General features: G+C 49.7%; 1 protein-coding gene across 2 annotated transcripts in view; it reads left to right on the top strand.

Annotated features, from left to right (window-relative positions):
* Pik3c2b (phosphatidylinositol-4-phosphate 3-kinase catalytic subunit type 2 beta) overlaps positions 1-21750 on the top strand; it is a 62369-nt gene that overhangs the window by 36814 nt on the left and 3805 nt on the right. For both annotated transcript variants that reach the window (XM_013360815.4, XM_040278611.2), the window contains 19 exons: positions 1763-1930; positions 2504-2615; positions 3687-3829; positions 5050-5238; positions 6280-6373; positions 6516-6610; positions 7007-7187; positions 7962-8069; positions 8667-8759; positions 9992-10121; positions 10908-11044; positions 14927-15096; positions 15580-15736; positions 16083-16192; positions 16894-17095; positions 17492-17616; positions 18823-18940; positions 20695-20776; positions 21174-21280. In XM_013360815.4, coding sequence (XP_013216269.2) covers positions 1763-1930; positions 2504-2615; positions 3687-3829; positions 5050-5238; positions 6280-6373; positions 6516-6610; positions 7007-7187; positions 7962-8069; positions 8667-8759; positions 9992-10121; positions 10908-11044; positions 14927-15096; positions 15580-15736; positions 16083-16192; positions 16894-17095; positions 17492-17616; positions 18823-18940; positions 20695-20776; positions 21174-21280 — 2521 coding nt within the window. The remainder of the gene's footprint in view (positions 1-1762; positions 1931-2503; positions 2616-3686; positions 3830-5049; positions 5239-6279; positions 6374-6515; positions 6611-7006; positions 7188-7961; positions 8070-8666; positions 8760-9991; positions 10122-10907; positions 11045-14926; positions 15097-15579; positions 15737-16082; positions 16193-16893; positions 17096-17491; positions 17617-18822; positions 18941-20694; positions 20777-21173; positions 21281-21750) is intronic.

Here is a 21750-nt window from a genome sequence, read left to right as displayed (position 1 = left end):
TTAGCTGGGGGGCCCCTCTCAGTTCCAGTTTCTCTGTTCCAGGTGACTGATAAAGTGATTGACACGTGGAAGTATTTGTGCATGGAAACAGTATCTGTGTAGCCTAGTTTCAGAGCAGTGACCACAGCGTCACAGAGCAAGAAGTACAGAGTATGTGCTCATGTCACACTACTGAAGCTGTTTCTCCTCTTCCCTGATAAGGACACTGTGGGGCCAGAGGTATAAATTAAGTGGGCTCAGACTGTGAGTGGCCAGTCCAGGACTCGACCTGCCAGCACATTCTGGGAGTCCTCCCTGGAGGAGGCAGTCCTGCTGATGTGATGTTGAGGAATGGTGGCAGGCAGGAAGTTCAGGTCTTCAGCAACTTGGTGGTTTTCCTGAGCCACCCTGGGCGAATGTCCTGGGGACAGGCATACCGGATACACTCAGGGCCTGAGGAACTGGGTGCCTTGATTGCATCTAGTGCTGTGGTCTCAGCAAGAAAGTTTCTTCATTCTCCTTTTCCTTAAGACACTGCTGGAAGCTTCTCCCTTCCTGGGCGGCAAGAAAGGCCTGGGGACCAGCTCCCTCTCCTTGGGCAGCAGGGTCAGCTGGTTCTGTCTCCTGTTGCCACAGTACAGGGATCAGCTAACTCTCAAAATAGGCCCATGCTCTGTCACTTCCAGCCAAACCCTGGCTGGCATGTTCTCTGGCTGCTGGAGGGGCCCTAATTATAGCTGTGGGGCCCCCAGGGTAGCGGCAGCCGGGACGCAGCAGGCTGTGCCAGTCTGTGGCGACAGGCAGGAGCAGTACCTCACCTAGGTAGAGAGTCCCCTGGAGGAGACTGGCAAGGGACTGCGGGTGCAGGGGAGCTGTTTTATCTGAAACTGCTGACCTTGGGGGTGGCCTCGTGCCTCCGTGCCCTCTGGGTGTGAAAGTTGCTGGGCCTGGGCAGCAGGAGGGTGTGGCAGTGTGGACTTTGGCCCAGGGATAACTTCCGGGAAAGGTATGGCGGGTCCTCCCTCTTTCCACAGCTCCCCCAGCTGCAGCTCTTCATCCTGAGCGCAGGGAGTGGCGGGGTGTGATCCAGGCAGAGCTGCCCAGGAGGGGACATCTGGGTGCGTGGAGCCAGTGGCCTGCCTCTCTCAAGTCCTTTCCTTTTGTCCCTGCCAGTTGGCTTTCTGACCATTTGGGGACTTCAAGAAGCCCCTTCGCTTTGTCCCTTTAGCTTTGAGTTTGTTGGGGGTGAGAAAAAACCACCATGTGTCTCTGGAGCTAGGAGAAGGGACACCGATGGGGGGGGGAGGGCTGTGGGGGAGGGCGAACTGAGGGCAGAGAACATGGTGCTTCTTCCCAGTGTCTCTTATCCGGGTTGGCGGGGGGGGGGGGGGGGGGACTGTCAAATGGAAAGAGAGGACACAGGAGCAGCCCTGCTGACCCTCCACACCAGTCCTGCCCTGGAGGGAAGGAGGCCGGATTTTGAGGTGGCTCCAGCTGAGTCCTGTCAGGTCCCAGGCGTAGTCTTGAAATCAGGGAAGTTCCTGTTGCTGGCTGTGTCTACTGGCCCCAGAGACACTGTGTGCTTCCGGGAGCTTCTAGTAGAGGTTTTGCATAGTTTCGGACCATCCTGGTTCATCAAGAAGGTTCCTCCCCCCACCACCCCGCAACATCCAGGAACACACCTCTGACTCCCTAAGAGGGAGGCACAACTCTCTGCCTCTCCTTGACTTCCCAGGCCGCCTGTCCCTTGAAGCCTCCTGATTTGGTCTCCTGTCCTCCCTAGGATCTGCTTCCCAGTGCAGGTGAACCGGCTGCCTCGGGAGACCCTACTGTGTGCCACTCTCTATGCTCTGCCCATCCCCCCACCTGGGAGCTCCTCGGAGGCCAATAAGCAGCGACGGGTACCCGAGGCCCTGGGCTGGGTCACTACCCCGCTCTTCAATTTCAGGCAGTATGTGAACCCCAGGGTAGCAGCTTCTTGGTTTGGGAGGGAGAAGGGGGAGGGAGACAGGGGGCTGAGTGCTGGACTAGTCAGTGTCCCTCAAGAGAGTAGCTACGTGGAGCACACTGGTGAAGTCCCGAGTCCCTTTGGTCCCATCCTGGATGAAGGGCCAAAAGACAGAAATAGTGACCAGGACTGCCGATGTAACCAAGAGGCACTAGACAGGACTGGTGGCACAGACTGGCAGGTAGTGGGGAGGGGAGCATGGGAAAGCAATGCTTCAGTAACGTGTCACCTGGTCTGGTCACTAGAAGGACCTCAGAGGTCATCTAGCCCAGCCTCTCTACCTTACAAAGGTATCTGTACCACCAGGTCACTCAGGCCAGGGAGCAGTCAGCTCAGGGGGCCTCCTGGAGGGGGAGCTTGGAGGAAGGAAGAGGCCTCAGTCTATGGAGTAGAAGTGGGGAAGGGTGGTGGCTTCCAATAGTGAAGACAGATTTTTGAATTGGGGAGCAGGAGGGAAGCCGTCCACTTAGCCTGTGGGTTTGTTGGCTCATCTCACCCTCCTTCCTTCCCGCCTAGAGTCCTGACCTGTGGCCGGAAGCTTCTGGGCTTGTGGCCAGCAACACAGGAAAACCCCAGTGCCCGTTGGAGTGCACCTAATTTCCACCAGCCAGACAGTGTCATCCTCCAGGTGAGACCCCAGTCCTTCTCTCCCCACATCGGACACCCTCAGAGTCAGATCCAAGTTTTCCCCCTTGAAGTTTGGTTTGGGACAATAGAAAGTGCTAGAACTTGGCACAGGGTGATGGCATAACGGAAGCTACTGGGTGAATGTGGTTAGAGGCTGAGCACTGTGGTTGCTGCCTCCCATCTCCTGAAGGTCAACTTTGATTTCAGGGAGCCTGAAGGTGGAGTCTGAGACCTTCCCAATCCAGGGCTCAGCTTATCAGAGTCCCCGTGTTGAAATCTCGTGCTTCTAAATGTCATCAAATCAGAGCATCGCCTCTTGGGGCCTGAGGGGAAGCCTGACCCTCCTGCTCACTCGGTGCATTTGCAGGGTGGACCTCTTCTGGTGAGGGGAGCTTGTTAGACCCTAGGTCCAGTTACTAGTTCCCAGCTCCCCTTTGTTGTGACCGTGAGATGCTTTGGTATGGAATAGGGAAAAATCACAGTTGACAGAGAATGGAATAGAATGATACAGAGTGGATGTTCCAAGTGTTTTGATCTCTGTCATTGCTCTGTACCCGAGGCTTAGAATAATGCACCAAATCAGGGCTCAGTAAACATTTGTCAAGTGAGGAAAGTAGAACCCTTTTGGAGAACTGGCTCGGTGAGCTCTGATATCCACTTCAGGAGGACACCTGGTGGCAGAGAGCACGAGGACCTAGTGTTGCAGGGCCTAGACTTGGTAGGACTCCCACTCAGCACACAGTCTCCGCTGCCAGCAGGCCTCAGGACTCCCCAGCCTCTGCTAGGATGCTCTCAGTGGCACCTGTTCAAAATTCTGGGGCTCGACGCCTCACCCAGGAACCTCTCAACCCAACTTCTTCCTCCCTTGCCCACTTTCCCTCCCTCTGTTTCCTTTGTGTTTTGTTGAAAGGTATCACTCTAAGGGACTTGGTGATCACAAGTCCAGCTGGGTTATTTTACAAAGACAGGGAAGGATGGAGCAAGGTGGCAACGCTGGACTGTGAGAGGGAGGGTGGGGACCCAAGGGGGTGGCTGCCTCCCCTGTCTTCACTTCTCTGGGCTTATCCTCCAGATTGACTTCCCCACCTCAGCCTTTGACATCAAATTCACTGGCCCCACTGGAGACAAGTTCAGCCCCCGCTATGAGTTTGGCAGTCTCCGAGAAGAAGACCAACGCAGGCTTAAGGACATCATGCAGAAGGAGTCTCTGCACTGGTGAGGGCCAGGACACCCCCATAGGTGGCTCAGGCTTCCCTAAGTCTCTCATGTTTTATCTGACCCTCTCTTACTTATCTCTCAGCACTTGGTCCCTGTCCTGCTCTGGGAGTAGAGGTGGGACAGGATAGGCGTTGCCACCGAGACAGAAAGTGGTGGCAGCCTCCAGACCTTCCTCTTGAGCTGACACTTGGAAAAGGGGAGAGGTTAGGAAATGAGGTCTGAGAGTGCCCACGCCCACACTGGGGTGTGGCCGGGCCACCACTGCCAAGAGGACCAGAGCTTTGCACCCCGCACCTCATAAACTGCCAAATGGTCTAAGGGGCTGCTGGTCTCACCTCCCTGCCTCCCTCCTGCCCCTTCCACACCAACAGCCTTTGCAATTTTCTGGCCCTGTCACTTTCCAAAAGGGATCAGGTGTCAAGGCAAGCTGGTAGCTCTCAGGGAATGAGTCCCGGCTGATCTCATTCTTGGGGCTGTGCATTCACCAGGATGGAAGAAGGAGGGGTCACACCAGAGGAGCTGGTGGGGCCAGGCTCCTCCCCTACCTGCTCCCCACCTACCACCTCTCTGGCTCCTGCATAGCCCTGTGCACCTGCTTGGCCAGGGAATGAGAGAGGTCACCCAGGGTGCCAAAGTAGCCTAATGAAGCAGACTTCCTCTGCTCCCATCCCTGCTGACCCCTCACTTCATTAACCTCTCAGCTCCCTTCTCCCATTAGACACCTGATCTCAGGCAAGACCCAATTAGTTGCAAGGCCTGTAAATCAGACAGCTGGCCTCGGAGGCCCCAAGAGGCCTCAGCTGCCCAAACCCTGACGCATGGGGTCCACTGCCCTCTGGTGGCTCTGTGGTGCCCTCACCACATCTCCAGCAGGGGAAGCAGGTTTGATGCCCTTGGCCCATTCTTTGGGTCTACACCTGAGATGACCTTGAGTCAGCATCAAAGGTGAGATTTGGACCCTGCTTCTTAAACTTTTCTTCTCTTTGGAATTACCTGGTCATCTCTTAAAAATATCTGGTACCTGGCTTGCTCAGACATTTGGACTTCACTGGCTTTGGGTATGATCTGGGCACAGAAAAGTCACCAAGCGCCTCAGGTGACTGTATTGTGCAGCAAAGTTGGGAAACCCCAGAATGTCAGTGTGTAGAAGTTCCTCACCTTCTGGCTGACTCGGCCCCCTTCCCTCCTTTTCCCTCCCCAACCTCCCCCCAACTCAGGCTCACTGATGCTGACAAGAAGCGCCTGTGGGAGAAGCGATATTACTGCCACTCGGAGGTGAGCTCGCTGCCCCTGGTGCTCGCCAGTGCCCCCAGCTGGGAGTGGGCTTGCCTGCCAGACATCTATGCGCTCCTGAAACAGTGGACCCACATGAACCACCAGGATGCCCTGGGGCTCCTGCATGCCACGTGAGTTGAAGCACCCCCATCTCGACCCCAGGCATATCTGGCCAGCCCTGGGGAGATGGTGAAGTACACATGGATAGTCAGGGCTTTTGTGTTTCTCCTGAACAAAACTGAAAATTGCACCGTGAATTTCCATATGCCTACCACCTGGATTCTTCCATTGGCATTTGCTTTGTGTGCTTTACGGTATATCTGTCCATCCTTCTGTCAGTCCATCCTACTTTTTAATGCATTTTGAAGCAAATTTCAGACATCAGTAAATTTCCTTCTAAATACTTTGGCACAACTGGAGCTCAATGTTCTGTTTTTTTCTACTGGGTCAACATTTACGTATAAGGCTATGCTTGAACTTTACCTGTACATTGGCAGAGTTTTGGAAAATGCATAGGCCCTGAGGCTCAACCTGTGTTGCTTACTTCTGTGTCAACAGTCTTCCTTCTTTCCCTTTCCCTAGGGTTCTCTAGGGACAAAAGGATCCAATTGTCAGAACCCTGGACTATTTTTTCTAGATGGTACCTAGGATTCTCAGTTTATTTCTTGCTATTCTCAGTGATCAAAATGTACCTGTTCTCTGACCTGTCTTTAGGACTGTCTGAGGCAATGGTTTTGTTAATCTCTTTTAAATGAATTCCACACAATACCAAGTATTAGCTTACGTAAAATTCTGCAGCTCTGTTGTTTGCCTGGCAAGCTTTGCATTAAAGGATGTTACCAAGATAAATAATGCCTTAACCCACATGAGGGCTCTTCAGTGATGGGAATTTGTGGAAGAGATCTTTGGGAGTAAGGTGGAGGGCTTTGTCCCATTTTCTTTAAATCACCTAAAGAATGAGCATGGCCACTCTCCTGCCCCTCCATGGCCCGCAGTAGACTCTGATCATGGGGAGTGTCATTCCCAAAGGTTGCTTTCCAGAGAAGGTGCTAGTTGTTCCAGTGGCTTTGGCAGATCCCGGGAGACATTGCATTTGGTGTGAAGGTGCTCTGTGGCTCTTTTGCCACAGAGCCTGCAGCTGGGTCCTCAAGGTACTGGGCTCTGTTTTGCAGCTTCCCGGATCAGGAGGTACGCCGGATGGCCGTCCAGTGGATTGGCTCACTCTCAGATGCTGAGCTGCTTGACTATCTGCCACAGCTGGTGCAGGTGGGTGGACTGATCTTCCCTCTGGTTCTGAAACTCTGGTCCCCAAGACCCCAAGTCAGTCTGCAGCCTGTCCCTTAGAACCCAGGGTCTCCAGATTCCAGGCAGTTAATAAAGCCTTCTTGCTTTGCTTTCTCCTGAGCAGGCCCTGAAGTATGAGTGCTACCTGGACAGCCCTCTGGTGCGCTTCCTTCTGAAACGAGCTGTCTCTGACCTGAGAGTGACTCACTACTTCTTCTGGTAAAATCGAGTGTGGAAAGGTGGGAGGTAGACATGCTTTTCATACAAGAGTATTTTACCCCTAGGTTTGTAGGGGTGGGGAGCTGAGTGATCTGGGTTCCAGGACGAGGCTGAGCTGCCATGTGGCCTTGGACTAGCATCTTTTCTGAGGGTGATCTCAGTTCACCCCCGTGTAACTCCCACCCACGGCAGAGAGCTACAGCGGGGTTTTGAGCCTTTCTCAGGCAGGGTGGCTTGGATGAGCACCTCTGGGTGAGCAGAGCATTCAGAGTATATTTCCCCTCCTGGCCATAGGGTGGGTCTTCTGGGGAGCTGGAGCAGGGTGTGACCTGTCCTCCCTTACCTGCTGCCTGTGATCCCTTGAGCAGCCCGACCCCCCCACTCCCTTCCTTGCAGGTTGCTGAAGGACGGCCTCAAGGACTCTCAGTTCAGCATCCGCTACCAGTATCTGCTGGCAGCGCTGTTGTGCTGCTGTGGCAAGGGACTGAGGGAGGAGTTTAACCGCCAGTGCTGGCTTGTCAACGCCCTGGCCAAGCTGGCCCAGCAGGTCCGGGAGGCCGCCCCATCTACTAGGCAGGTGAGTGGGCAGGGCTGCCTCTACCTGTCTCCATTTCTAGTCTGGAGCTGCTGTGGCCAGTAGTTTACCTCTAAGCCTTCTGAGCAGCAGGATGGCATTTGACCATCTCTGATTTAGAAGCTAGAAGGAGGTGACCGTATCTATAACCCACAGGCCACAAACAGTCTACAAGCTGGATACAGTCTACCAGTACGTTTTTCTTTTTTCCTTTTAAAATATTGAAATTTTTATTTAGCCATTTGCCTCCGAGGCTAAGCACAGTATGTATGTTGCTCTCTGCACAAAGCAGCCAGAGGGGCAAGTGAGGGCTGAAATCCAGTCATATTTTGTTCACTGTGCTGTGAGCCATGCTCAGGGCTGGAAAGGATGCCAGAGGCTCATTCATCATGAGGCACCATATTAGGGCAGCAGCAGCATTCCTGGTGGCTGACGTCTAAAACTTGAGAGATGTTTATGTTAAAGTCTACATTGTTAGCTTCCCTTGGTAAAGCCTGGGCAGCACTTTCCCTTGGTGATTTCACCTGCTCTCTCAGTTTTGTGGCCTGCTCCCCACTGTCTCTCTGTCTGCCTTGCCTGGGTAGGTATTTGGACTTGCTGCTCATGCACTGAGCCAAGCCAGAACATAATGAGGGTGGTTTTGCTTCCCATGGGTCTCCTGGATGTTATCCATACTTCTCAGGAGTACCACTAGGCACCTACCCTGGTAGAGGCCTGGCTCTGTGTGGAGCCTGTGGGCCCCTCACCTCACCTCACCTCTCCCCCGCTCCCTGCCAGGGAATCCTCCGCACGGGCCTGGAGGAGGTGAAGCAGTTCTTTGCCCTCAATGGCTCATGCCGCCTGCCCCTCAGCCCCAGTCTGCTGGTGAAGGGAATCGTGCCCAGGGTGAGTGACTGGTGGTGGGTTTCGGGCTCTCAGAGTGGGGAGGGCTCAGTGGAGATGAGGTCCTTGCTGACCTGGTTCTTGAGAGAGAGGGAGGAGGAGGGAAAGTGTATTAGTGGCCTCTTCTATTCTTAACCCTAATGTGTGTGGACCTGGCAGCTGTGCTGGGTGAGCCTGGGTCAGTGTCTCTCCCCAAGAGTGTTGGGGATGACTTGGAGAAGGTGATGATGGTGGTAGCTATTGGCTGTCATTTCCCCACACCCGTGGCCTGGTGCCGTTCTGCATTTCATCCTTAAGACTCTCGAGAAGTCGTCCTATTGTGAGCCTCGTTGGACAGAGAGTAAACTGAGGTTGATGAGATGTGGGACTCATGGGAAGTCAGGAAACTAGAAGGAATGACTGGAAGGGGAGAGATGGGGCGCTGGAGGGGAGGTCCTAACAAGCCGAAGACACAAGGGCAGTGAGGAGAGGGCAGGAGCAGGTCTTGTGGGGGGCGCTGACAGCAGGAGGGTGGGCAGCATCTTGAGCCAGTGGGAGAGGCCATCTTCCTTCCTGGGCATGGATCACCTGAGCCTGGTCACTGCCCTCTCTACCATGCAGGACTGTTCCTACTTCAACTCCAATGCAGTCCCCCTCAAGCTTGCCTTCCAAAATGTGGATCCACTGGGAGAGAACATCCGGGTCATCTTCAAGGTGAGGCTACTTCACTCAGGCCTGGAGGGGTGAGGTGAGAGAGAAGGAGGGAGCCCAGTGGCGGCAGGAGTGACCCCAGGATGGTTTCTTCCCTCTGTTCCTCAGTTCCATGCTGTGTGAGTGTGTGTGTGTGTGTGTGTTGCTGGGGGTGGACCCCAGGCCTTGAGCATGCTAGGCAAAGTGCTCTACCACTGAACCCCATCCCCAGCCCACCATGCTGCCTTTTTAATATAGGAAAGACTATCAGCTCTAAAAGGATTTAGATGTATTCCACATAACCCCAGAGGGGCTAAGAATAAAACGTTAGGCATTGTAGAGGCAAATGAATGACAGCTCACTTTATAGAGGACTTTCTAGGAAGCTCAGCTGCCCTGACAATGGAATGGGTCAGGTGATGATCTGCTTGTCCCTGGGGGTATGCCAACAGAGAGTGAATGACCACGTGGCAAGGATATTAAAGAAGAAATTAATAGCCAGGCAGGGTGGTACACACCCATAATCCCAGTGACTTGGGAAGCTGAGGCAAGAGAATTGAAGTTCAAGGCCAGCCTCAGCAACTTAACGAGACCCTGTCTTGAAATAAAAAATGAAAAGGGCTGGGGATGTAGCTCAGTGGTAAAGAACCCCTGGGTTCCCCTCATACCAAAAGAAGAAATAACATATCTGGCACAGATCAGACTAGACAAACTCTGTTTCCTTCTAAATGGTACCTGCGAGATTCTGAGAAGTAAATAGTGATCTCAGAGTGCATAGGCTTGTGGGCTTCCTGGCAAAACATGAGAGTGGGGCTGGGGAAATTTCTCTGTAGTAGAACAAGTGCTCAGTATGTGCAAGGCCCTAAATTAGTCCCTAGCACCACACGCACACACACACAAAAATGTGCATGTATTTTTGTAGATTATAGTACCTATTTATTTTGTATATGTTCCAAATCTGGGATAAGCTTTCAAGTTTTACAAAGCCCTGATGATCAGGAGGGATGCTTGTGGAAGAGGAACCTGAATTCAATTCAGGTGGGGGTACTATTTGGATAAACTGTGACGACTACTGGCCCTCTCTGCTTCTTTGACCTAGTGTGAGCTGAGTGGGCAAGTCAGAGGTGCAGGCTGGGAGAAGTGGACAATTTCTCTCTGTTTCTATAGTTTGGGCTCCTGGGAAATCTGGAAGCTGGAGGTCAGGGGTTGGGGACACATGGCCAAGCTGGGTTTGGGTCATTTTCTTCCTCTCTCCAGTGCGGGGATGACCTTCGCCAGGACATGCTCACCCTGCAGATGATTCGCATCATGAGCAAAATCTGGGTCCAGGAGGGGCTGGACATGCGCATGGTCATCTTCCGTTGCTTCTCCACTGGCCGAGGGAGAGGTGAGCTGGGAGGGCAGTGGAGGGAGGCAGATGGTGTGGAAGGGACCCCTTTTCTACTGCTCACTCCCCAACATGAACCATGTACTTCTCCAGGAAAATGAAAAGGTCAAGGTTATCTCAGTAAAAGCTGTGGAGTGGCATGGAAACAGAAGGCGAGGGAGAGAGACTTTATAAAATAAAATAGACTTGGGGACGTAACAACTTAATGTGTCATGTAGACTTTGGATCCTGATTCAAACAAACCAACTATAAAGAAGGCTTTTTTTTTTTTTTGAAAATTTGAGTTCAGACTGGTTTAGATTAGATTAAAAAATAATCATTCATTTTTTAGATGTGACAATAGCATGGTGATGATGTCCCTGTAAATTATACTTGAAATCTTTGTGAGTGAAATGATAGGCCTGGGTCTTGCTTTTTAAAGTACCCCAGCCCAGGTGGTGGGAAGTGGGGAAACTAGTTGCGTAGGTGAAATAGACAAACAAGATTAGCAAAACGTCTATGTAAGTTTTGAAGCTGGGTGATGATTACCTATGAATTGATGAAACCACTCTTTTTATTCTTATATTTGAAGATTTCCACAGTAAAAGGTGCAGCAGCCATGAACTAAGGAGACCAAGGGCTCATGGTCTGGAGGAGGAGCTTTGGGGTGCAACCTTCCTTTCTTCCATTACACTTGCCTCCTAAGCAGACTTGTCCAAAGGCCTTAGAGGGAGGCACCCAGCACAGCCTCTCCCTACGGTCCCCTTCACTGTGCTCCGAGCGTGATCCCAATCCCTTCTCTCACAGGCATGGTAGAGATGATTCCTAATGCCGAGACTCTACGCAAGATCCAGGTGGAACATGGGGTGACCGGCTCCTTTAAGGACCGGCCCTTGGCAGACTGGCTGCAGAAACACAACCCTGGAGAGGATGAGTATGAGAAGGTAGGATCGGGAGCCTTGGGGTCCAAAGCTGGGGTGGGTGTGCCTGATTGGCACGTGGCTCTATTATTGCAAGACCTGCACCCTCTGTATATGCAGGGATAGGTCAGAGTGACTGTTGAGGGCAGTCTGAGGAAGTAGCCTGGTATTGTCCTGGGAAACCAGGACATGAGTTCCCCCAGCAGTGAGCTATCTCAGATGATCCGAGCCAGCTTTGGAAGACCTGTTGTGCCTCCTACTCATGCATCCTGGGTTGGTTCCTCTGGCGCTCTCAGAGGGCTTCTGTGATACTGGATGAGGATAAGACTTGGTTGAAGACAAGTTAGACATCACTTTAATCCAACACCACCTTTTCAGGGATGCAAATTAAGACTCTCTTCTTCCAGTTGTGGAGCTGGTTTGTTCAGGCTGTAACATGAAACCAGGTCTGAGGTTAGGCAGGAGATCAGAGGCTAGAAAAGAGACTTGCCTACATCCTGAGAGATGAAAGATTAGATTAGAAGGGGAACTTTGGGCTGGGCATGCCTGTAATTCCATCTACTCAGGAAGCTGAGACAGGAGAATCCCAAGTTTGCGGCCAGCCTCAGCTACATATTGAGATCCTATCTTAGAATTTAAAAAAGGGCTGGGGATGTGGCACAGAGGCTAAACAGCGTCCCTGGGTTCAATCCCTGCTGGTACCAAATAATAATAATAATAATAGTAATAATAATAATAATAATGCCTGAATGCTAATTTATATAAATTTCTTTCTTTTTTTTTAAACATTTATTTTATTTACTTTTATGTGGTACTGAGGATCAAACCCAGGGCCTCCAACAGGCTAGGCCAACGCTCTACTGCATTTCACCTTGAAGGTTCCAAATACTAATTTACATTGATCAGTGTGTTTTAGACGTTTTAGACCCACGTGGGCAGCCAAATTATAACCAGACAGTTGTTTAGTGGATGTGTAATTAGATGATCTTAAATGGCCCTGAGTGTTTGCATCCCCGGGGTTTAATCCTTGGCTTGCTAGCTCTCTTTGCTGGCTCCTTATGCCAGCTCATCCTCTCTTCTCCTCCCACCCATGTGCTGATGACTTCCAAAGCCCTTCTTTAACCCTCTTCCCTCCTCCAGCTTTATACTCTGTAGGAACCGGCTTATTGTACTTTTCCATTCTCACACACCTCAAAGCAGTGAAGGCAAAATCGAACTTTCTTCTTCTCTTTCTCCTCCTGAAGCCTGCTTTTTTTGTGTGAGTTTCTCATCAGTAAACAGTAGGACTCTGTGCCATCATCCAAGCCAGAGCCATGGACTTCCAGAAATTTCCGTTTGCCTTACTTCTGCAGGACCCAGCCCTGCTGATTCTCCCTTCTCTTCTCTCACCAATGTGTCCTCTTCTTTCTATTTCCTTACTATCACTTTTGTCCAGCAATTTGCTATGTGTCCCCAGAACCCCTAAAATGCCTCTTCTCCTTCTGTCATCATCCTCTGCTTGATTCCTGAGGGGTTCTGAAGTGCAAGCCTGTTCACCCCACTCCTTTGCTCTGAGTTCTTCAAAGGCTGCTACGTGGCATATCCAACCTGCCCAGCCCTGCACACGAAGCTCTTTGTGTTCTGGCCCTTCCTACTCTGCAGCCTCATCCTCCTCCTCCTTTCTCCAATCCCACATGCTATTTATGTTAGCATGCATTTTCAGGTGTTGAACACCCACCACGAAGCGGCACCGTGCAAGGTGCTAGAATTGTAATGACTCCGTGCTAGTGTACTAAAGAGTCGCGATAAATGTGATGGAACTGTGTGCAACAGGTGTACACTCACACAGAAGTAACTTTGCATGTTAATGTTTAATCTCAGCCTTTCAAAGGAAGCCTTTTTGGTAGGACAATGCTGGTAGTTTCTGATGGTAACTTCCAGAAGAAAAGAACTAGAGATGTTTTTTTCTCTTGACTATGTATTCAGCTAGGTAGCACCCCATATCCTACAAGAGAATCTCTTGAGAGCAGGAGGGTGCCCATTTCTAGAGTAAGAGCTTTTTTTTTTTTTTTGCCAGGGACCCACTATGCACTGCCTAACTCGGGGAGTCAAGTTTAATCATTAACCCCTGGGCACACAGCTCTTTTGTGAGCCAACATAGGACTCATTTAAGATAAAAAGGACACCTGTGCCAGGTGTGGTGGTGCACGCCTGTAATCCCAGTGGCTCAGGAGGCTGAGGCAGGAGGTTTGCAAGTTCAAAGCCAGCCTCAGTAAAAGCGAGGCCCTAAGCAACTCAGTGAGACCCTGTCTCTAAATAAAATACAGAATAGGGCTGAGGATGTGGCTCAGTGGTCAAGTGCCCCTGAGTTCAATCCTCAGTATCCCCCGCCCCCACCTCAAAAAAAAAAAAAAAAAACTGTGACAGGAGAGGATAGATGGAGATGAAGGTCAAGATTGGGAGAGGATGGATTATGCTCCTTCTTGGATGGCTTATTTTCATTCATAGATTTCCCTTTCTTAGAAATGGTCTTTTTCTTCTAGAAGATGAGTTCTGTGATGTCTTTACAAACTTCTATTCTTAGTCTCCAGTGGATTCGTCATCTGGTTGTGATTGGACAAGTAGCTGGAAAGGGGTGGGTTGGAGAGTAGCTGGCTGAAGAGCGGGTCTTGTGGAACAGCCTAAAAGCTGTTGGGAAATCAGATCCCTAAACTTGGGAAGAGGTTAGATAGGCAATGAGTGAATGGTGGTGGCTGTAGGTCTGGAGGGGCTCAAAGCGGGCAGAGCCAGTGTGAGCTGAGGAGGTCTGGAAAGATGTGGGTCCTTGAAGGACAGAGGGAGGCAGGGAGGGCAGGTCTGCTGGGTCTGGCAAGCTCTCTTGTTCCTAGTTCCATACGTTTCTAGTTGGTTATGACAGTTTTTTCTCTCATTCTCAATTTGGTCCATTTCTAGCTGGCTATCATGTTCTGCATCTTTCGTGAGCTCTTGGGAATTCTTCAAATCTCACAAAAAGGATTCCTTTTATTTTCTTTCTCAAAAGACAGATATGGGTCTCAGGTACTAGGGAGGCTGAGGTAGGAGGATCCCAAGTTCAAGGCTGGTGTCTACAACTTAGCAAGACTGTCTCAAAATAAAATTTTTTTGTAAAGGGCTGGGAATGTAGCTCAGTGGTAGTGTGCTTGACTAGCATGTGTGAGGCTCTGGGTTCAATCCCCAGCGCACACGTGCGTGCACACACACGTACACACACACACACACACAAAAGATAAGGGGACAAATGTCAACTAGAGCCAACCCCTCACTACCAATTCTCCTTCTTTAAATTCAAAAATATCTCCAACACATTTTGCAAAGTAGAGAGATCTGATTTCCAAGTGCAAAACACTCCTTAGAAGTGCGAAGCTGCCTCAGCTCTTCCTTGGAATGCAGTGACTTTAATTAGATAGGCGTGGAGCTGTTACCAAGAGTTCTGTGAAGGGGGTTTTATTTGGAGCAGGAAGGATGGAAGAAATCTGTGCAGGGTCAGGTTAAATCTGCTGTCTTGGTAGCCATGCTTGAGTTAGGGTCATTGTGATCCACTGGGAGTGTTGTAAACACTTTCTGTCCATTAAATTCAGCCCAGTCTGGGCTGCTCATGCCAGGGCTTTTGGACCAGTCACTGTCGTTCCAGCCCGTCTCCCAGAAGATGAAGTTCAGACATACAGACCTTGCATCTCCTCCTCCAGCATCCATGGGAAAGGGTCCTGTGGGGGCACACGTGCACTGTATGTGTTAACATGCAGTAAAGGGTGAACAGGCGGATATGAGGTGCTGTTGGGGTTCATAAGAGACTGAGGCCAGGGCTGCTGAATTCAGTCTGGCTGTGACCCCAGAGTCCCTTGAAGCCAGCTTCATGTCCTCTCCTCTCACCTGCCTTCACTGTTCCAGGCTGTGGAGAACTTCATCTACTCCTGTGCTGGCTGCTGTGTGGCCACATATGTCTTGGGCATCTGTGACCGACATAATGACAACATCATGCTGAAGACCACCGGTCACATGTTCCACATAGATTTTGGCCGCTTCCTGGGCCACGCCCAGATGTTTGGCAACATCAAGCGGTAAGTGGTCTCCTGGAGCCAGATGTCTATGTCGTGTATGAAGGGCAGGGATGGTTTAGGGCTGGACATAAGCCTGTGATGGAAGGGTTAGGGCTTCAGAGCATTGTCCCTGGGCTGAGCAGCTTTGGAGAAGAGAAGACTCATAAGGAGATCAGGTCCTGACAGCGCCTTGTGGAAGAAGGTGGGAAGCTGTTGATCTCTCCCCTTCCTGACGACTGAGCAAAGGGAATGAGCCCAAACTCAGAAAAGGGGAACATCATAAGAAACTGGGAGAAAATATTGCTAGCTCACAGATAAGGAGCCAGTGGAGGATGTGGGACATCTGTCCTGGGGATCTTTTAAGGTTAAGGTAGGGGCAGAGAAAGAGAGAGCCCATCTATCCAGGTTCATACTTGGGATGAGGGACCCCCCCACACACGCAGCCCACCAGGTGGGCTCCCTCCTCCACGTTGACCTTCTGCCTGTATGTTCCCCTTGGCCCAGGGACCGTGCCCCTTTTGTCTTCACCTCGGACATGGCGTATGTCATCAACGGGGGTGACAAGCCTTCCAGCCGCTTCCATGATTTTGTTGACCTTTGCTGCCAAGCCTACAACCTCATTCGCAAGCATACCCACCTCTTCCTCAACCTTCTGGGCCTGGTGAGGAGCTCCCCGCCCCATCTGAAAAACCCCTTCTTGTGACCTGGTGCCAGCTTTAAAGACTGCCCTGGCTTGTTTCAAAGAATTCCTGGAGATCCACTTCTCTGAGCCCCAGTTGAGTTCCTGTCTGCCCTAGATAAGGGCAGAGACCTACACTACCTGGGGGCAATGCTATCTGACCCATTGCGGTCCCTCAGTTCCTGGGGTCCTCAAGCCACTGCCCACAGCATCTGTCTGCCGCCATCTAGAAGGATCAGAGAGCCTAGCTATAGAAAATCTTGCCTTAGGGTTGGGAAGAAGCAAGACCTCTCTGTGGTTACAGACACCCTCCTTCCTCCTCTCCTAGATGCTGTCCTGTGGGATCCCCGAGCTCTCAGACCTGGAGGACCTCAAGTATGTGTATGATGCCCTGAGGCCTCAGGACACAGAAGCCAATGCTACCACCTACTTCACTAGGTAAACTCCTGCTCACACCAGTGCTGCCCACCCTGCGTCACCCCCAGGTTGCCTGATTGGCAGGAGCAGGCTAGAGAAATGGGAAAGGCTTCTTAGCTCAGGTGGCAGAGCCTAGTGTTGGATCTGTTGTCCCAAGTTGGCCTCTGACTTTGGCGAATCACTTCTCTCCAGCTTTGGGTGTCTGTCTGCATTTTGGTGCCAACCTTTGTATTTAGGAATATCATCACCGCTCTTTCCTGTACTCTCACCAGGTCTCAGCCAAAGACTTCATGGGGCATGGGGGACAGGGATTTTGTAATAGATTTTAGTTCTCTGGGTCAGACCCTTTCCTCTTGATGGGACCTTGCTTTTAAACTGAAATCTCTGGATTTCCTTGGTGAGATCCCTTTGTATTAAACCTTGAATTCAATTTGATGACACTATCTAGACATTTATGAGGTGACCCTACAGTGCTCTTCTCTAATTTCTTCCTGCCTTAGTTTGAATGTCTTTAGCTCAGATCAACTCAGAGGGAAAATAAGACCCCAGGGGTCACATGAATATACAGCACGAGGTGGTTGTGTGTCAGTCATGTCCACAGGGAAAGAGTTTATCTGGCGTTAATCTCAGGAGTTAGGAAATATTCCTTTGTTAGCTGTCATGGCAGAGAGGACTTGGGTCCAAGATTGTGCCTTTTTCTTCCTGTCCTCATGCACCCACAGGTTGATTGAGTCCAGCTTGGGCAGTGTAGCCACAAAGCTCAATTTTTTCATCCATAACCTGGCTCAGATGAAGTTCACAGGCTCAGATGACCGGCTGACCCTTTCCTTTGCCCCCCGAACGCACACTCTAAAGAGCTCTGGCCGCATCAGTGATGTTTTTCTCTGCCGACATGAGAAGATCTTCCACCCCAACAAGGGCTATGTAAGTACTTCTTCCCCTCTGACCCTGTCCTGCTCCCCACTGACCCAGGCTCCTTGGGATTCTGAATCTTCACACCCATTCAGCGGACACTGGACTTCACTGAGCTCCTGTTCTGGGAACAGCCCCAGATCACGTCCTTTTTCCTTATTCAAGTGAACTGCTAGAATCAGAGAACTGAATTGGATGGTAATTCCCTCTAAGTCAAGGGTCCAGAGAAACAGGAGCAGGAAATCTTTGCTTTCACGTTCCTGTGTATGTGCTTTGTCTCCATTGGAGACTTTCTTGACCTCTTCCTTCTGCTCCCCAACACGTACACCCTTTAGTCCCCTCACCTACCCACGAGTTCATTGGGTGCAGAGGGTCTAACAGTAGACTCTACGATTTGGAACTTTGCAGATATACGTGGTAAAGGTGATGCGGGAAAATGTGCACGAAGCCACTTACATCCAGCGGACGTTTGAGGAGTTCCAGGAACTACACAATAAGCTTCGGCTGCTCTTCCCTTCTTCCCTCTTGCCCAGGTAGCTTCCCCCTTTACTTCCTGCACAGAGAGAGGCTGAGAGGGGAAGGGATGGGATTGGCAGGATTTTACCCATCTCTCTGCATTACTTGGCCTAGTATTGAGTTTGGTGAAAGTGCTCCCCCTGCTGGCCAAGCTCTCCTGACACGCCTGTGCACTTGCTCTAACCTTGAAAGTAAGCTTGGGCCCATCTGCAAAGGCAGGGGGACTTGTTTGAATCTGAAGATGTTTCAGAGTTTCCCACCTGTTAAAGAATTAGGTCATTTTTCAGTTGGACAAAGCATGTTATATACATGCAATGAAATATTATTATTGGGCATTAAAAGGGAAGGACAGGGGCTGGGGTCGTGACTCAGTGGTAGAGCGCTTACATATATGAGGCACTGGGTTCAATTCTCAGCACTACATATAAATAAATAAAGTCCATTGACAACTAAAAAAATATTTTTTAATAAAGGCAGTGGGGGAGGACATTCCAACAGGCAACTCAACCTGAGTGAACTTTGAGGACATGATGCTAAATGAAATAAGCCAGTCCTAGATTACAAACTGTGCTTTCTGCTCATCTGAGTTACCTAGATTAATCAGATTCACAGGGACATAATATAGAATGGTAGTTGAGGCAGTATTGTTTAATGGGTGTGTTTTCAGTTTTGCAAGATGAAAAACTCCTGGAGATGGTGGTGGTACAACATTGTACCATGAACTGTAAAGACTGATAGGTCAATTTTTTAATATTTATTTTTTAGTTTTTTTTAGGTGGATACAATATATTTATTTTATTTTTATGTGGTGCTGAGGATCAAGCCCAGTGCCTCACACTTGCTAGGCAAGCGCTCTACTACTTGAGCCACAACCTCAGCCCTAGATAGGTCAATTTTATGTCATGTACATTTCCCCATAATTAAAAAAAATTATTTCACTTCACTTTTCAAATAAATTTTTACACCAAAGAGAGAAACTGGAGTGTCCAAAGCCCCAGGGGCACTTTTGAGGAGCACGGGACTCTGCCCAACAATTTAGTATGGTTTGGGGTCCTCGTGAGTGTGCCGTGTTAGACCTGGGCACAGACCTGGGAGCCAGGGTGGAGTCAAATGGAGTGAGGATTCCCGGGGAGGGAAGCTGCTGGGAAATAAGATGAAATGGAAAACGCCTGCTGCCTCATTTTCTTTCCCCATCTTCCCCGCTGCCCACCCTGCCTCACCAGCTTCCCAAGTCGCTTCGTGATTGGCCGGTCCCGCGGAGAGGCGGTGGCAGAGCGAAGGAGGGAAGAGTTAAATGGCTACATCTGGCACTTGATCCATGCAGCCCCTGAGGTGGCCGAGGTGGGTCTGCCTGCCTTCTGCATCCCGGCTGTCACCTCCATGAGGCTAGGTGTGGGAAGCGGGCAGGAGGACTCCATCCTGGGGAGTCACGCAGGAGACGTGGCGCTTCTGGGTCTGCTGGAAAGGGGGCCCTCCAGCGTCCCAGTGTCATGCACGTAAATAAGTAAATAAAAATGTTACTGTAGCTAGCACCGTGGTGCACACCTGTAATCCCAGCAGCTCAGGACTGAGGCAGGAGGATCATGAGTTCAAAGCCAGCCTCAGCAAAAGCAAGGTGCTAAGCAACTCATTGAGCTCTGTCTCTAAATAAAATACAAAATAGGGCTAGGGGTATGGCTCAGTGGCACAGTGCCCCTGAGTTCAATTCCTGGCACCCCCCCCAAAAAAAAACCCATTACTACAACCGGTCCCAGAGACAAAACAGCCTTTGAGATCTTGGAGTGACTGCACTGATCAGAACCTGTGAAGGCAGAGAAAGGGGTGCCTCTTAAGGAAAAAGACAATTTTGAGCAGGTTGATTTTATTTATACACACACACACACACACACACACACACACACACACTTTTTTTTTTTAAACAAATGATATTATAATGGCCCTATTATGGTCACTTGGAAATCCCATTTCTCCAACAAGTCATCTGACTTTGTTTTCTGTGTTTTCTTCCTATGTATCTGTATGCAGGCATGATTTTTACAGTTTGATGATGGCCATGGCTTAAATATAAACCTATATTCTTAGACTTTCTTCCCTTAGCATTTGTGGTAAGCATATGCCACAGCTTTAAATATCTGAACCAAATTAGTACACGGACTGGCGGTATCATATCTCAACCTTTTGCCTTTTGAAAGAATAGAGTATTTCCATTTTTTTCCCCACTATTAATGTTCAAGTGGTCATTTGCACATATTTAAGATTTTTATTTTGTTTTTGTTTCCCCTCATTAGAGAACGTTCTCCAGAACAAGATCTGTGCTCTTATCCCAGGCTGACTCAAGCATTTGTGCTGGAGTGATACGTGTGTTGATCTAGGAAGCAGTGTAGAAGAGAACACTCTGATTCTAACCTGAGGCGACCTAGTTTTCCTTTTTTCTTTCTTTCCCTCTCTCTTTCTCCCGGCACCCCTGTACTACTGGGGATTGAACCCAGGGTTGCTCTACCACAGAGTCACATTTCCCAACCCTTTTTATTTATTTATTTTTTTTAATTCAAGACCAGGTCTCACTGACTTGTTAAAGCTGGCCTTGAATTTGCAATCCTGCTCCTGCCTCAGCCTCCTGAGTAGCTGAGATTACATTGTGCTTGGCTTCTTTTTTCCTTTTCAAGAACATTTTAGTATGAAAGCTTTCAAACATACAGAAAAGTAGAGAAACAATATAGTTAGTGCCTATAGACCCATTCCTAAACAGCATTTTACCATATTTGCTCCATCTATTTTTATGTCTTATTTAAAGCAATTTACAGGCATCATGATACTTAGTGTACATCTCTAAAAAGTAAAAATATATTCTTACATAACTATAGTGTCATTACATCAGCCAATACATAGCCCATGTTCAAAAGTTCCCTATCACTCCCCACTCTTTTTGCATTTGGTTTGTTAGAGCCATCGCCCAGACAAGAACTGTGTATTGCATTTGGTTGTTAGGTTTCATAGTCTCTTTTAATCTAGAACAGTCTTTCCTCTTTTTTTTTTTTTTTTAACTGGACCATTATCTTACTGAAGAATGGCCATGTTTTCTGATTCCATTCCAGTGTGATCTGGTGTACACCTTCTTCCACCCCCTACCGCGGGATGAGAAGGCTGCAGGCACCAGCCCAGCCCCTAAGTCCTCAGGTACAGTACCTGCCCTGAGACGCTCCTGCCAACCCCTCGGAACCACAAAGGGTCACTTCTCCTGCCCCCATCTCTTCAGTTTTTTTTTTTTTCCTTTGGCTTGTCCCCGTTCCTCTTCTTACTGGTTAGGAAATCTGTTTTCCCACTCACACTGTGGGTCCACAACTCCTTGGTGGGGTTCCCCAGAGGTTGGATATTCAGTTAGTAAATACACTCTTGGGCTTGGTAGAGTGATCCCACCCTCTAACTCACGTTAGATACCAGTCACACATGTTGATCCCCTTCCTAGTTATGGAAGGACCAGCACAGGGGGTTCATAAAGAAAGTAGAAATACCTCCCTGGCACCAGTCAGGAACACGGCTGGCCTGTTGACAAAAGTTTCCTTTGTCCCTGCAGATGGCACATGGGCCCGGACTGTCGGGAAGGTGGGAGGGGAGGTGAAGCTGTCCATCTCCTACAAAAACAACAAGCTCTTCATCATGGTGATGCATATTCGAGGCTTGGTAAGTGCACACACAACCCTCATTTGGTTCTTTATCTTTCTTCAGGTATTTTTTTTAGAGTAGTCAGACCTCCTCTGCCCCCATGTCTGAGAGTAACCACAAAAGTTTACTGAGCTTCCTCTAGGGGCCTGCCCATGCTAGCCTGTAGCATGACCAGGCAATTCAAGACTCAGCAGCTTGCTAGCTGTGTTCTTTGGCAATATCCTAAGTACTCAGCCTCATTATCGGAAGGATAATATTAGGATCTACCTCACAATGTTGCTATGGGGATTAAATGAAATAATGCAGGGAGAGCACTTACTTTATGATCGTTATTATAAAGAGGGAGGCCCCAGGGGCGCGTTACCTGACTGTAGCAATAAAGCAGCCCCTTGACATCCTTGGAGCAGAGTCAAGGCAGTGTATAATCACTAAATTTTTGGTACAGGTTCTAAGAGCATCATGATGGAAGAGAAGGAGAACTTTTATTG

This window comes from Ictidomys tridecemlineatus, chromosome 10 (assembly GCF_052094955.1).
Source record: "Ictidomys tridecemlineatus isolate mIctTri1 chromosome 10, mIctTri1.hap1, whole genome shotgun sequence".
Classification (NCBI taxonomy): domain Eukaryota; kingdom Metazoa; phylum Chordata; class Mammalia; order Rodentia; family Sciuridae; genus Ictidomys; species Ictidomys tridecemlineatus.
The sequence above is the reverse complement of the archived record's forward strand: the minus strand, read 5'-3'. Positions and strand labels throughout refer to the sequence as shown.